The sequence below is a fragment of the Engraulis encrasicolus genome, chromosome 7, assembly GCF_034702125.1.
Source record: "Engraulis encrasicolus isolate BLACKSEA-1 chromosome 7, IST_EnEncr_1.0, whole genome shotgun sequence".
Taxonomy (NCBI): domain Eukaryota; kingdom Metazoa; phylum Chordata; class Actinopteri; order Clupeiformes; family Engraulidae; genus Engraulis; species Engraulis encrasicolus.
In genome coordinates, this window is record NC_085863.1 from 29,375,102 (window position 1) to 29,392,106 (window position 17,005).

Genomic DNA, 17,005 nt, shown 5'->3' on the forward strand with positions numbered 1-17,005 from the left:
ATATTTTTTCAAAAACTATTGTTTTGTGATGCCAGACAACCTGCTCTACTGAGCTGTAGCAGAGATGGTTTCTAACAAGTAATTGGGCCAGGCAGTGATATTCTATTCTGCTCTATTCTATTCTATTCTATTCTATTCTATTCTATTCTATTCTATTCTATTCTACCATTCTACCCATTGCATCCTATTCTAACAACTATTCTTGGTGTGAAAGCCAAATGCAGGCCCCAGAGAGTGCCGTGGAGGTGAAGGAAAGAGTCAGGCAGGACATGACCAGAGAGTCCCAGAGCACACACAAGAGAACTCTGCTCCCTCTCGCTGAGAAGTGAACTTCACACATGAGTAGGCTACCTTAAACCCGCACCTCCTCCCCAGACCACTGCCTACTACCCTATACATAATATGAAGGATTAGTTTGCCCCTCTGTGCCACCACTAGCCTTGGTTGCAGATATTATTTGCTGTGGTTTACTGCCCGAAACATGAGCACACTGACCGCCGGCACTTCTTACTCTCTCACTCTCACACACACTCTCTGTTGTATGTGTGTGCATGTGATGTGCACACCTGTGTGTGTGTGTGTGTGTGTGTGTGTGTGTGTGTGTGTGTGTGTGTGTGTGTGTGTGTGTGTGTGTGTGTGTGTGTGTGTGTGTGTGTGTGTGAGGGATGACATGACATCAGAACTTTTTTTCACTGATCACTATTTCACCTAATTTATTAAGGCATGATCATCTGGTGTTGTAGACTAAAACAGTTTAGTAGAGTATTAAATCTCAACATTGGTGCATGATAAAAAAACATCCCAAATTCATCAGAATGCCGTCTGTACTTTTCTAAATATTCAGAATATTTCTAAATATTGCTGTGTCTCATATTGCAGTGTCTCATCAGAACAGTGGCCTCTGTCAACTATGAAGTTTATTTTTGTATATATTTTTTAAATCCTCTAATCTCATATGTGCTTTTGATTCAATGTTTCACTTTTTATGACTATACTCATGCAAATGTTTAATATATTGTAGATAAAATAATATATCCAAGTGAATAAAACTGCAAATGTGCCACGAGTTCACACAGTTCCTAGTTCACCTAAGTTGTACACTCCCTTCCCGTTAATGGTGCTGTGGAGAGTCCCTCCCCTCTCACCGCCTATCTATCATCATTTCCTTTCAGCCGACACTGTTATGGGAACGTGGAGTGACAAAGTAATAATTGTGAATTGCCTACGAGGAACCGTGATCATCACAGACTGCTGTGGTACAACCAACCAGTCAGTCACACATTCAGGATCAGAATAAACTGCTGTTTTTTCACGTGGTATGCCTACTGTGCCCTACTACTTAGAATAATAAGGCCTAGTTGATGACTTTTCTCCATCTTGAATGCTCTACCAGTAGGCCATACTGATCTTTTCCTCATATATGATGGTACTAGAGGTAAACCTATTGCAAATTACCTTCCACAAAAAAACACAATCCTGAGGCTGTTTAGGCAAAAAGCCTGATAACGAATAAAGGCCTACAAAGCAGCTTTAAAACAGCATTTTTATAGGAGGAAGTTGATTGGAATTGGCATGTTGTATAATGTGCATAATCTCTATAAATTAATTAATTGGACCTAACAGTATTCCTACATTTTTTTTTACATGCCAATGTTTTTTTTTATGTGCGATGTGCTCATGGAAATTCCATATCCATCACTGCACGGTCAACTTTTTCATTTGAAAAGATATGGTAGGCCCTAGGCTATATTCTATCTGTCACACAGTGTGCCTAAATCCTGACAGTCACTGAAAATATGTTGAGGTAAACACTGCTGGTTTAGTATTTAAAATACAGTTTTATACATAAAGTAGCACAGCCTCCGCGTTATCTTTTTTTCCAATGTAAAGTTTAGCTGAGAAACGGGTCCGAGGCGGAAAGTTGGAGGAGAAACTGTTGTGACATGGCACGATGCTCCGGAGGACAGGTGCTAACGAATCCCCGCATAGAATCGAATATAAGTGTAACCGCGCGCGAGCAGCTGCAGCTGTTCACAGGTGTAGGCCTACCGACGTGGCGTGAAGTTTGCCGAGTTTAGTTTCCAAACAAACACTCGCAGTTTACCCGAGGAAGGCAGCAAGGTGGCTGTGTGTGTGTGTGTGTGTGTGTGTGTGTGTGTGTGTGTGTGTGTGTGTGTGTGTGTGTGTGTGTGTGTGTGTGTGTGTGTGTGTGTGTGAGAGAGAGAGAGACTATTATGAGAAAACGGGGGAAAGAAAGCGAGAGCGTGTGATGACATTTGGTTTACCGTGCCTTAGCAAGGACAGATGGCTAATTATGGTTGCGAACGCTGCAGCCCCATAGTCCCGACAGGGCTCTTTGTTTCTCTGGAATGTGATAGCAGTTCTGTTGAGGGTATTTACCGACTCTGGCGGGGATGAATCCTTTAAGGCCCCGAAGCAGACTCAGCTCGAGATAGAGACAGAGGCAGGGCTCAAGAAGTCACCGAGTGCAAACACGTGCCCTTTGCGCGCGGCGCACTCTTCATATCAGGTGGCTGGAGGCGATGTGATTTTTCTCCAAATAGCCCAAAATAGCGTCATTATGACCTGAAGGGGTATAAGGTGTCATCCCGTGTCAGCGTTCCAGCTGTTGGTAAGCCGAGGTCAGGCGCGTGAAAGTATTTGCCTTCTTCCGAAAACTGGCATTGTTAAGAAAAATCCACACAGAATTGAGAGATAAAGGTAGCCTACACAAGCCATCCCTACTTTGTTTTATTAAACTTTTCAGACATTTTAATTTTTAATCCCATCTTCCTGCAGCAAGTAGGCTATTTCAGATTTTCTGACACACGAGCTATTTACAGCAGACTTACCGGCTTGTTGTGCCTCATTTGTGCGTGTCTAACAATTCCCATTCTCTTCTTCCCCATGTTGTTATGCCATTCGACTGTTTTTGTTTTGGGGGCTTGTTTTCTCTCTCTTGAGTGACCGAGCCGCTCATTGGTATCATTGGGAATCAATTTTCTGCATGAAGAATCCTGACATTAAAAACGCAAAGGGTAAGAACAGCCACAGGCAAGACACCTAGCGGGCCGCGCGCAGCGACTGCTCACTGCAGGGGGGCACAACGGAGAGACTGGGGAGAGCGCGCGTGCCGACTCGAGGAACGGAGAATGTGACAATCCCATTCTTTTCACACATTCAGTCGGCCCGTGGCGTGGAAATAAACCTGCGAAGAAACAGTGCCTCTGCAGCCTACTCCGCCTGATGCAGCACGAATGCCCAGTTACGTTTTAAACAAAGAGGAATTTGGTGGTTGATTATGATGTGCTCTGACGCACCCGCCTGTCAAACACAGGTAGACTAACTATTTAAAGATCTAAAGTTATTTGTGTGTTTTATTTATTAGATAGAAAGGGCGTGGGTAATCAAATGCTCAAGTCATCAATTTGGAAAGCACTAGACTACTTTAGCGACTCCCCTTGCCATAAATAAAAAAGGCGTTATAATCCAATAAGCCTATAACCATATAGCTAGTGTAGGCCTAATGCCTTAAAAAGTTTTATTCAAAATACGACAGAAATAAACAGACGTTTATATTTTGTAAGAATATTTGTCTAACCACAATTGTGACTGAGGAATCCTAAATATAGGCCTAGCCTAAAATACTTTTTAAACGTTGGTATCTTAGCCTGTTGGCCTAGGTCCTATAGGCCCATGTAAACTGCTTAACGCAGGGTTTTCCTTTTTAAAGAAGGGCATATTTAAGGTGGTCATCAGTTTGTTCCTGGAAACCTGTCGGTCTTTTGGACAGACAGTAATGGAATTTTTCTACAGGGCACTAGACTAGCGCTGTGATGTGACCGCCATCTAGCGAACAGCAACACAAACGGCACATTCAGATTAAAGAGATGGTCCTGGCCGCGATGTATAGGCTACTGTACGATCCGTAGTGTCTGAAATGGATAGCTCTAGGAAGTCAATGTATTAAAACAGATGAATAATAGTGCAGATATCTACCTTAGGTAAATTCATGATGATATAATAGTAGGCTATTCAATTTGCGCCTCCCCACACTGCACGCACACGGTACGCACATGGGAATTGTAAAGCACATTGACTCATTATCCATGTGATACATGTGATATTTTTGACCACATAATAGCCTGTAGGGAAATGTGTACATTGTATGTCATTGAATATACGGTATGTGTGCTTTATAGGCCTATTGGCACAAGCTTCCATATGCCATATATACAGGCCAAAAATACCATCACCATAATTAAACTATTTCCAGAATGCATCTATCCATGATGAAGCCACATTGCGCCAAGAGGCCTCCAAGTAAGCGCCCTGAAAATAAAGAAGACATGCGTAAGCAATGTCTTTGTGCGGTGAGTGTGTGCGTGTGTGCAGCGCACTCACAGACATTCAGGTCCCCACGCACGTGCATGTATTCGGCCATCACTCTTCTCGGGATGACAGCGGGAGCGTGCGCTACTGTGGTGGCGGAGATGGCGGGAACCTCTCACCTGCAGAGTTTAGAACTGCTGAAATGTTCTACAAATCCTGTCTGTTTTGAATACTTCACATCGACACTGGAAACTGATTTCTAAAAAAACATGACTGTTGTCGACAGGGGAAAAGTGAGTAGTACCAGCTGGATGCGTTGTGATGTAGCCTGTGCTCTGTGCGTGTGTGTGTGGTGTAGTGTGTGTTTAAGTAACCCTAGTTTATTTAATTATATTTCATTTTTATACTGTTGAGATGCAACTACTAAGAGGGATATCATGTTGGCGAATTAAGATAATTCTTCAAATTCTCATTTCTCCCCATGCCATGTCATAATCTCCTCATTTATATGTTTTATTAGAAATGGGCTTTGCCCTAAGCTGTGGCCCCGTGACAGTGCAGTGGAAATAAGAATAACAAAAAACTCATCCTACTAATCTACTACATCAGAGTAATATTCATATGCACCAGTAGGCCTATTGAATGTTACTTTTAATGTTCTACTTTTCCCGTCTCATTGTCAGGGTGTGCTGTCGTGACGAACAGAGGAGGATGAGCATCAGGAGCAGGCTCGAGCCCTTCAAAATTTCTGTCAGATCTGAAGCCGCGCGCAAAGAGAGCCTCCTCAGCCTACGCGTCATATTTCTCGACGACAGTGAGCAGACTTTCGAAGTCGAGGTGAGACCAAAAGAGCAATTTAGAAAATTGAACCTTTGTCAGCAGCTAATTATTTTTTATAGACATAAATAAACCAGTCAGTCAATCAATACCGTCACACCGACATACACGACAAGACGTTGTTCAATGTGATTTAATAGCACTGCCAATGCCAGCCTGCTGTGGAACAAGTCTAAAATGGCGTGTCAAGATGTACTTCTTTCCTCAGTTGTACGATGACAAAGAGACTACATTGAAGGGCCCCATTATGTTTTATTGCGACTATTTTTTTCCACCCCAGAGCCATGGGGCATTCCGTGGTGCATCCCTGTGCATGAGTGGTGGGACAATAAGTGAATCAGATGGATAAAAGACTCATCTCTCTCCCTGTTGAGTGGCACAGAATTGAGTTGAAAGACTGACTGCAGGGTAAAAAGTCATTGGTCTGGATTTTAAGTCTGTCTGCCTGGCCTGATTTCTCTATGGCCTGAGGGCACTGAACATAAAGCTCGAACATTTCCCTGGCTACCTACATGTCCCCTTTTAAATCAGCCCATCTTTCAGACAGACAACAAGGGACCGGATGGCATGGGGTATTTTAATACCAGAATGTAAAGTGGAGAGACTGTGTCATTTGCAGACAAGTCAGATCAAGGAATTCTGTAGGATTTAGGCCTACTTAGAATGCGATGCAATAGCCTATGTGTTTTTGTGTCCTCAGCAAAGGGCCCTTGGGAATGACTTCTACAACAAAGTGTGCGGCCACCTGAAACTTTTAGAGAAAGAGTATTTTGGACTGGAATTTCGTCACCATTGTGGCACTTTTGTGAGTTTTTTTAAACACAGTCTATAGACTTCAACATAATAGCTACCCATACATTTTTATGTGCAGTTGCTTATTCATATGAATGTTTATATTGTTTTATTGTAGGTGTGGTTGGAACTTCTAAAGCCTCTGGTAAAGCAAGTTAAAAGTAAGTTTCAGGTAATTTGTTCCATATTTATTATCTCTGTAGACTTAAAACATCATAAAGGGAGATTTTAACTTTGATATGAATACGTAATGAATTAACGCCCTTCTGCTTGCACTGATCTCAGAATATACACCTTTTGTCATCTTCCCTATTTGAAAAGATGCCCATGGTTTACAACAACGTTTATGGTTCTGATATCACTCCCATGCAGCATGTAATGATAAGAATACAGTATAACAGTATTACAGTATTACCCTCTCTATCTCAAGATAGAAGCATACAATCGTTTCCTTTGTTTGTAGATATCAATGATGTGTCCTTCCGGTTCATTGTGAAGTTCTTTCCACCTGACCCCGGTCAACTCCAGAAGGAACTCACCAGGTAGGCCTATGTAACCAAGGTCATCTTTCACTATAGGGCTCAAACCAGTGACCAAACCAGTTCATGCTTCAGTTTGGCATGGGAGACACAGCACGACACCCCTGAGCTAAAGTTCTAGCAGCTCAGGGTTACTGATACTGTATGAGGCTTCAGAAGGGAGGTTTACTACTACTAATAATAATAATACATCAATTTTGTATAGCGCTTTTCTAAATACCCAAAGATGCTTTACAGAACATGTAACATAAAACAAAAACATGAACAGACATTCAAAGACATACAGAGACTAAACACAACACAACGGCAATGGAAAGTTCTTTTTTGTCCATAACTCATGACGGTATGGAGCGTTCACATTAGTGGAGAAATATGGAAGCCCACTAACGGTCTACCGTCAACCTCTGCTAGTTGGCATCCGACACACCTACACTGCCCTCATTTCCTCCCTCGGCCCATCATGCCAACCCCACACAGACCAACGAGTAGAGACACTTCAAAGAAGGCGGTTTGCTTCAGTAGCTAGCCAAACAAACATGCTGCATAAAATCAGGGAAGCCGACAGACAAAGGGGTCAGTTGTTCCGGGCCCAGGGAAAGGTGGGCCCCCGAATTGTTTGCTCAGTACATTGCATGTATTGGATGGGGCCCCGATTCAGATTAATTTGTCCTGGGCCCAGCAAAAGCTGTCAGCAGCCCTGCATAAAGTTATTAGCCACACTCTAGTGCCAGATGCTTCCAATGGTAACGTGGACGCTGAGTGCTTCTCAGATCGCAACATTAAAGCAGGAGATAGATGGGGAGACTGGGCGGGAAAAACTTGTGAGCTAACTACCTTAAAGGATTGAAGTGCAAACACCACCCAGTAGCCCAGATGGTGCCTGAGGAAGTGTGGTAACCAAACAAAGCCTTTTTGGTGATACAGTATGGTTGGTGATGATGGCATGTTGTGAGGGTGTTTCTTAAACAAACACAAATAAATGACGTTTCTTTATCCTAAGATGCAGAACTACTTCTTAAGTGGTTGAGATGGTACGTGTTAACAACAGATGCTACACAATTCTGCAATTTGTCTTTAAAATCACACATTTGCAGGTGATGGGGAACATATTTGTTTACACAAGTAAAGTGGGAGGTTGTTGCTTATCGTAGTCTTAAGCAATTAGGATTGTGTTGACATCTGTGGCAATATCTAATTTATCCTTAATGGTAGGTTCTAAAAGCAAACACTTCTGGTCTGCTATCATCACTCCAGAACCAAAAGAAGCCTTTTGAACAATATCTTCAAGATACTAAAAGAAGAGCAGTTACTTACAACTGAGCTGGTCTGACTTCCTCAATGTAGTCAACAAAAAAGGGGTTCCACGCGCTTCTGTTTTTACATCTGGTGCATCAACGGGAGGGAGGCAGGTAATCTTGAATGAAGAGAAGACACCGGAGCAACTCAGATGGGATGCTTTTTCTTTTTTAATTCAAGTGCACAACATAAGGACTAACGTTTCGATGGCAAGCCATCTTCATCAGAGTCCATGTTCCTCAATGTAGTATTTGATACTACATGCTTTGAGAAAGATGTAGCCCCATAATGCACACTGTTCCACCAGTGGAACGCTGTAATAGTCATTGAAAAGTTAACTACCATACTACTACACTACTGTGACGTAACACAAGGCCTTTGGTAATGCACTACGACTTGGTCATTGCCCTTCATGGTAACAGCAAATTCATAACGCCGTGTCTCAACAGGCTTAAGTGTCCACATATATAGTAGCTACTGTAATAATAGACTGTCGGGGCAGAGTTGTCAACATTTGGGTTCAGAGAGTAAGACTCTTAATCAGTGGATCATAATGACAACAAAAGACCGTTAGATCCACTACTCAGTCAAGTCACCTGTTCTGGAAGTAAAACACAGCACACAGTAAAAAAATACAGTGTTAATTCAATATTTAGAGAGTAGTCTGGGACCAAATACACTTTAGAAGAGGTTAAATTCACTCTCTGCGTGTTGAATGAACACCCCATGTTTTACTGTGCAGGGTTGTTACTTACTGAATTCGGGATTGACACCACCTTTGTTTCTGGCACAGGTATCTGTTTGCACTGCAGATTAAGCAGGATCTGTCCAATGGCAGCCTGACATGCAACGACAATACTGCTGCTCTCCTCGTCTCCCATCTGCTGCAAGGCAAGTACAGTACGCCAAGGCTACAGCGCGCGAGCACGCACGCACCCACACACACAGGCACACACACATACTGGCACATGCATGAACGTACACACACACACACACACACACACACACACACACACACACACACACACACACACACACACACACACACACACACACACACACACATGCGCCTAATGCCAGTGTTATTATTGTGCTGCTGTTGATAATAGTGTTGGCATTTTCATGCCCTGTGCAATTATCTAGAATTAGGCCCTTTTGTTTTGTATGAAGTTTTAGAAAAGTCCTGGTTTTGTTTTTAGGGGACATGTATCACGGCAGGGCTGCACTGCAAATGTATCATTCTTTCAAATATAGAACAACATATTAGAAGTGTATTTATATTTAAAGTTAACATCAGCACATTTGCGTTCATAATAAGCATATTTGTCTCGTTGAGACGAATGCTCCGATCCATATTTGTGGTCTATTTGTTTTAAAAATCTCTAAGAACTGCACTTTTAAATGTTAATGTGAAATTAATAGCACCAAGTTAGACATAAGGTTCGACAACATTTTTTACGGTGTTCTTTTAAATGGGGATGAGAGACTGAAGTCAGAGTGATAATTTGGTTGTTAAATAAATAAACAAGTGCATCTGTGCAAGTTTAAACCATAGTCATTTGTAATCTCCCTTTGTGAAGGAAAGTACTGTCCTACTACAGTAGTGTTGTGAAATGTAAATATGATGAGTAGAACCTTTTCCCCCAAAACACCCTTCTAAATCTACCCTCAGGCTTTTTGTTTGTTCACTGGAGATTTTTGTGAGTGTGCAGCTGAGTTTGGAAGAGTATGGTCATTTGTTAATCTTACATCCTGAAGAAAAGCAGCGTGCCACAGACTAGTGTTGTGTAATGTTCAGTAAATGTGATGAGCAGTACATTTTACCTCAGAAACGCCTTTCTAAATCTGTCCCTCTTTCTTTCTCTTTCTTCTAAAATTGTCCCTCCTTTCCATTGGCGATTTTTTATTTATTATTTATCTATTTATTTTGTGTTATATATTTATTTTTCTTCCCACAGCTGAGATTGGAGACTACATGGAGGTGCTGGACGTGCAGCACCTGGAGACTAAGAAATATGTCCCCAACCAGGAGTGGCTCCAGAAAAAGATCCTGCGCTTCCACAAGAGACACAGGTGCCCACTGCACTGCCCCACTTTGATCTGTCTTGACCATGCACAATGAATCGGGGGGGAGAGAGAGAGAGAGAGAGAGAGAGAGAGAGAGAGAGAGAGAGAGAGAGAGAGAGAGAAAGAGGGGTAGCGAGAAAGGGAGAAAGAAAAAAATGTGCTAAGCGAAGCTAAACATATTGAAAAACATTTTGTTGGAATTTTTTTGGCCCCCAAAACACCCAAAAAACAATAAACCATTGAGGTAAATTTTATTTTTTGCATCATCACAAGCAGTGGAAACCTGGCGTGTATGGAACCACAATACAATTCCTCAAAATTATTGCACAAAGATGACACCTAGCTGTCACAATGAGCATCGCAGTGTAGTCAAGTACTTCTCACCCTTCTGTAATGTAGCAGAATTTAGTTTGACCTACACTGTAAAACATTGCAGCCAATTAAACACAAAAAAGTAATTTGTCCTGCTGCTTTTACTTTACTTTACTTTACTCAAATTGAGTCTTTTAAAGTTGAGTTAACTTACAAATTTAAGGAAGCAGGGCAACTTATTTTTTCTGCATTTAACTGCCTGCAATGTTTTACAGTGTGTGTATAAGTCCTGTTATTTCCCAGTAGTGTGAGCTTTAGACATGACTATAGAAACACGGACAATAATTTAGGTGCGAGAACGGAAGACCTTGGCCCTCGTACATTTCTCAACACTGTCATTATACACTAATGCTCATGCTCATCTCCCTCTGCGTCTTTTTCTCCTCTCTCTATCTATCTATCTATCTATCTATCTATCTATCTATCTATCTATCTATCTATCTATCTATCTATCTATCTATCTATCATCTATTGTTTTTACCATATTTTTTAATTGTCCAACACACTTACCTTATTTTACTATATATTTACCAATCTCACATTTACCTCATTTCATCATATACTCATCAAACTACTATTATTTTGTACCCTTGTCACTTCATGTGACACCATGTCTTTTTAATAGGATGGACTAGGCTACTTTTGGTATTGTCTAAATATTCAGTGTGGAATGCTTGTATGTTATGTGTGTTGTAAATGTCCTGAATGCTTTGGATGAGTGGAGATCACTTAGCTGCCAATCAAATCTACCTTTAGGTACCAATACAAGTGATCTAATCTAATCTAATCTAATCTCTCCACTCCTCTGTAGGGGTCAGACCCCAGCGGAAGCGGATGGCCTGCTTCTGGAGGTGGCGCGCAAGCTGGAGATGCTGGGCATCCGGCCTCACGCCGCCAGCGACGGAGAGGGCACCAAGATCAATCTGGCCGTCACGCACTCGGGAGTGCTGGTCTTTCAGGTACGCGAATGAAGCGAAGGACAGCACTGTTCCGATTTTTGTTTCCGTGTTTATTTGCCTACAAACATTTTATTAAATGTTTTATCAAACGTTAAAGTGCCATTACACGCTGAAGAATTGTTATGGCCATGTCTTACAGTTTTTCTCGATTGGTTTGGCTCATTTCTTGAAACTGAGATGACATTCCTATAACCATTGGGTCATTTGGCCAAACATTCTTACACTTCTGCACAACAGTTCAGAAAACTAGCAAAATGTCATATACCTCCCAAAACACCTCATTCTTGCATCAGCACTAAACCGTCTCACATATAAATAGTCAGTACCATCAAAATGGCATAGATCCTTCTCAATTGCTTTGGCTCATTTGCATTCATTTAGTCCTTCTGTCAAAATAAACTGGATGGTTCAGCATAACTACATGGATCCTCATCACTCGCTCATATCACCCCAAAAACAGTTTACCCATGTGTCAAAACTAAATTTCTTCCCCACATATATCATCAGTACCCTCAAAATACATTTTCCCTTTGCCATTGTGTAAGCACTGCCATTCAAAATGGTTAGGTGTTTTATCTACGTTCAGCTAACAGATTTCGACTATGTATAAAAATGAAAAAGTGAGTGAAACCATTGGAGTTTGACAACACAGATAATTTACCAAGGACATTTATCAGTAACTTTCTTTACAGTAATTCATATACAGAAAATAATGCCCATATATCACAGGGTTCTCATGGGTTTGGCTCATTTCTCAAAACAGAGATAACATTCTCAAAATAACATGGACAAATGCCAAAGCAACTAGCAATTGTTCAAAACAGAATGTTGTTTGAAAAAATGTCATGAAATTGGCTAAACTGTAGTATACACGGTTGTAAAATTATTTTCTACTAATTAGTAAAGTTACAATACCATCTGACCTGTTGAACACTGTCATGAATTTACTGTGTAATGAAATTCTTAAAGTATGATGTCCTTGACTGTTTTGGGAATTGCGTAGACCACTTTGCATATGATGACTTACACAATTAAATAATGCTGACGTGTTTTGGAGAGGGCAACCATTAGACTGACAATTGTCTAATTCGTTTCGATAAGCAAGGTCAATTTATTTGGAAAATGTGCTAAATGTATGCTGAATGTGTCAACTGAAGGGTATTTGTACATATCCATCTGCAGAGATGTACTAAACATTGAGACATGTACAAAGCATTTGATATCTGATGAAAGCAATGAAAAATGCCATTCTGTTTTGGGAAATTGCAAGTTGGTTTGAGGATTTGTCCGTGTTATTTTAAGAATGTCATCTCAGTTTCGAGTAATTAGCCAAACCAATCGAGAAAAACTGTAATCTGTTACTTAAGGCTCTCGGTAATGTCATAGCTATGTTGTTATGATGTAGTTGAGTCTTTTCAGCAAATAGGGAATAGGCCCGCCGGCGACCCCTTCTGCAGTGAGAGGCTACAAGTTTTATTAAACGTTAAAGCGCCATTACACACTGAAGAAGGGCTCTGCCCGAAACGTTCGGGAGTGAATAAACAAAGAATAATCTGAATAGTCCGTCGCTTCATTCACTCATCTATGTTTTATGTGGGATTCAGCACCCAGTTAAGAACAGTATTAATCAGTAAACGATAGTGCGATAGTGCGATCCACTTCACTGTTTTCCAGGTGCCCCACTGCACCGGCCAGGTCACACGCTGCTGCTGCGACCAGGTCCACAAACTATTTAAAGACAACTAGGGGAGTCACTGGGGAGCGGGGGAGGAGATGGAGGAGAGAGAGAGAGAGAGAGAGAGAGGAGGGAAGGATGAAGGGATGAATGTTGGATGAGATGAGGTGCAGAGAGGAGGAGGAGAGAGGGGGGGAGGAATGAGGAGAAGAGAGGAGAGGGAATGAGGAATGAGTAGGAGGATGAGATGGGATGTGGAGATAGTGGTGAAGGAGAAGAAGAGGAGGAGGAGGAGAGAGGATGGGGACTGGGAGAAGAGGAGGAGGTGGAGAAGAAGGGGTATAGGGGGATGATGAGGAGGAGGATGGTAAAGGAGAAGAGGGCTGGAAGAGGAGGAGATGGGGTGGATGAGAGGGGATGGGATGGGAGAGGAGTTGTAAAGTGAGGAAGAGAAGGAGGAGGAGAACGATGAAGGGATGGGAAGATGATGGTGGAAGAGATGAAAGAAGAGAGGGGTTGGGCAGGTGGTGTCCATGTGAAGGGAAGAGGAGGAGGAGGGAAAGGAGGAAGAGAGAATGGGGACAAGGAGAGGGGACAGCAGAGTGGTGGGGGTGAAGAGAAGAGAAGAGAAGAGAAGAGAAGAGAATAGGGGATGGGGAGTTGGTGGGTACACCCTGGGACTATGCGCAGTGACAGGTTCATGCAGCGGGCCAAACGAAGCTTAATGAATGTAACCTGAATGTAAGTGAATCTAGCACACCTAGGGAGCACCCCAGAAGAGGGGACCCCACCTGGCCTTTAAATGTGTGCTGCCATGGTATTGTTTTAGGTTAAAGAGAATGTCATAGGGATTTAAACAGTTAATCAGCCAGACCGTTTAGGGGCAAGAAATGTACCACAGGAACTTTTGGCTGTGTTTGGAAGTGTCTAAACTTGATAAGGACTTTGGAAATGTGAACAAGTAAATTATTTCTAAAGAGGTCACACAGAGATTCATCCAGACATGTATCTATCTATTCTAGAGTAACCGATACCCCTTTGAGTCCTGCTTAAAGTATAAAAATAAAGACACATTTTTGTCTGGACATTGACTTGGATAATAAATGTGATCCAGTACTGAATACAGATAGTGGGTATTTCTCAAAGTGAAGTGTTCTAGCTTCGCTAGTGCGAGTTACGCCCATTTTTTGCAGATTTCACCAAAGAGTATCCAATAACTAGTTCTAAGTATAATTAATAATTGGATATATTTTGGAAAAATGGGCGTTAGTCGTCCTAGCAAGGGAAGGACACTTCACTTTGAGAAATACCCAGGGTCTGGGCTGGCACTAAGTGCGTGCCTGCTGTCAGTGGTGGGCAATCTGGATTCAGATGCTATAATCCAGTGTCGCATTTCCCAACAGACCTCATCCTAAATGTCCTAATTGATAACAGGTAAAGTCAGGTCTTTCGGAATATGTGACAGTGGGTTGTAGCTACCTTCTGAATACAGGTTGCCAATCACTGTCTGTAGCCCTGGCACAAAGGTGTGAGTGTGACCTTTTTTTTTTTTCAAATGTCTCCAGGGAAACCGCAAAATAAACACCTTCAGCTGGGCCAAAATACGCAAACTGAGTTTCAAGAGGAGGCACTTCCTGATCAAACTCCACGCAAAAATAGTGGTGAGTGGATTTTATTAGTGAGTGTCTATTATTATTATCATCAGATTATTATCATCAGTTGTGTTGTATCATGTGTATAAAATACATCCTCATACTTTGTTAATCAGATTTGATTTTCAAAATGTTGGCATTGAACACCATTATTTTCAAGTCTGTGGGAAGTATGTATGTGTCATGCTATGGTTAGAACAGTTGCGACAACTGTCTTGATCTGATTTTATTATTGTGTGCTGTGCACACATGCATCTTGCTCTTGCTCTTGCTCTATCTCTCTCTCTCTTTCTTTCTCTCTCTCTCTCTCTTCCTCTCTCTCTCTCTCTCTCTCTCTCTCTCTCTCTCTCTCTCTCTCTCTCTCTCTCTCTCTCTTTCTCTCTCTCAATCTCCAATCTCTGTGTGTGTGTACATGTGTGTGTGTGTGTGTGTATGAATGTGCATAGGCTAAATGTATATGCCAGCCTGCGCTTGTTTGTGCTTATGTTATGTCTGTGTGTGCCCTGCCCTGTGTGCCCTGCCCTGTTCCCTCACAGCCTTCCCAGAAGGACACGCTGGAGTTTGCCATGGCCAGCCGAGACGTGTGTAAGGCCTTCTGGAAGATGTGTGTGGAGAACCACGCCTTCTTCCGCCTGTCTGAAGAACCAGAGACGCGGACCAAGTCCCTCCTATACAGCAAGGGCTCCTGTTTCAGATACAGGTGAGGGTTGCCAGATTGGGCAGTTTCCTGCCCAATTCAGGTGTCAAAAGGACACTGTGGGTGAAAAAGAAACATTTTGGACCAGATTTTCTGTAGATGTATGGATGACCATAGAAATCACTACAATTTAATTCAAATGGGATTAGTGCAAATAGGTGGTTTTTGAGCTTTTTGTTTTCATTTTCATTTTTCCTTTATTTAGCCAGGCTTGTCCCACTAAGAGTAAGTGCGTCTTCTGCCAGGGAGTCCTGGTCAAAATGGCAGCCAACAAAATGCATTAATTTAACTTATTGAAATGTATTTAACCACCATTTATTTGGCTGGAAATCATCCGTCACATCTGGCGTTTGTGATACCAGTTAGCACGCTGCACAGCAGTGCAGAGCCCTCTGGGGTAGAGCTCCTGGGCTCAGGAAATAAAATCCCGACCACACACATATTTGCTCCAGCGATTTCAATGAACCAGCTGATCTTAATTACCACACACTTTTGACCAGGTAAATGAGTTAATTCGTGGAAACACATGTAGCACAGGCTGAAAGGAATATCTGGCAAGGTGCTGGTTACACATATGCTGATATTTGTACTTTTTTATTTTTATTTTTTATTATCCGTTAACATGTAAACACCAATCCATTGTGACAAGTGCGTTTTAGCCCCCTAAATGTGTTATTTTTTAAAACCACACAAAAAATGCATTCTAAAACTCTGCTTAAATATAAACGAGGGGCCAAAACCAATGCATTTTCAAAAATATCCGCATATACGTGTAAACAGCTCTTCAGTCCAGTTTGTGCGCTCCTGAGGGCCAGGCCATCCCTACTACGTACTTCACACATCATGACATTTGCATATTCAAAATACACCCTTCTGTCTCTAGGCATAGGCTAGTTCCCTTGTAGACATAATGTAATATACACATACCATCGTTAGCTCCATCAATATGCATGTTTTAAGTTGGTGTGAATTGTACTGATTCCTTTTCTCTCGTGCAAGTTGATTTATGATTAGTTATGAAAAATCATTACCTCCGCCAAGGTCCTCTGACAGTTTTTTTTTAAATTGTTAGAAACAGTTTTAAAATCCAACTACCAGTTCATATGGGCAGTCATGGGTAAGCGGTTAGGGTGTCAGACTTGTAGTCCAAAGTTTGCCTGGTTCGACTGATGGGGGGATTAACCAGTGCTCCCCCCCATATTCCTCCATGACAGTTGGAGCTGCCCCCTTGCATGGGTGAGGCATAAATGCAATTCCGTTGTGTGCAGTGTGCACTTGTGTGCTGTGGAGTGCTGTGTCACAATGACAACAGGAGTTGGAGGTTTTCCGGTGTGCTTTCACTTTTTTCACTTATGTGCTTGTGTGAATGTACTCCTCAGTGGCAGGACCCAGAGACAGCTGCTGGACTGCGTGGGAAGAGGAGAGAGGAAAAACCTCCCCTTCGAGAGGTGTGTGTACACTTCAAGGAAATACCCTGAATGATTTTTTATAATCTCTTTATATTGCTTTATGGAAATAAAATGTTATCTGAGTTGTTGGATTTGGCGTCCATGTTGTGTTGTGATATCAGCTGTCTTATCGTGCAGGAGATACTGCAAGGTGCCCTATGACACCCGCCAATGCAGGTCCTCCCCCGATCTACTCACTGACGTCTCCAAGCAGGTATGTATATACAGTAGAGTTAAATATCTTTCATTTGTCATTGTAACAAGTACAACAAAATTGAGCATTCCTATTTGATTGAAGTAATTAATAGTTAAAGTAAAAAAAGATTAGAAAAGTACTTG

The 17,005-nt window shown here is 41.9% G+C and overlaps 1 protein-coding gene across 1 annotated transcript in view; it reads left to right on the forward strand.

Annotated features, from left to right (window-relative positions):
- The first annotated feature begins 218 nt into the window (after positions 1–218).
- The window catches only part of LOC134451804 (FERM, ARHGEF and pleckstrin domain-containing protein 1-like), a 21,923-nt gene continuing 5,136 nt past the window's right edge, over positions 219–17,005 (forward strand). The window contains exons 1-12 of the mRNA XM_063202203.1: positions 219–325; positions 5,016–5,169; positions 5,870–5,974; positions 6,080–6,122; positions 6,425–6,503; positions 8,590–8,687; positions 9,755–9,869; positions 11,047–11,194; positions 14,435–14,530; positions 15,058–15,221; positions 16,598–16,666; positions 16,805–16,880. Of these exons, the coding sequence (XP_063058273.1) occupies positions 219–325; positions 5,016–5,169; positions 5,870–5,974; positions 6,080–6,122; positions 6,425–6,503; positions 8,590–8,687; positions 9,755–9,869; positions 11,047–11,194; positions 14,435–14,530; positions 15,058–15,221; positions 16,598–16,666; positions 16,805–16,880 (1,254 nt within the window). The remainder of the gene's footprint in view (positions 326–5,015; positions 5,170–5,869; positions 5,975–6,079; positions 6,123–6,424; positions 6,504–8,589; positions 8,688–9,754; positions 9,870–11,046; positions 11,195–14,434; positions 14,531–15,057; positions 15,222–16,597; positions 16,667–16,804; positions 16,881–17,005) is intronic.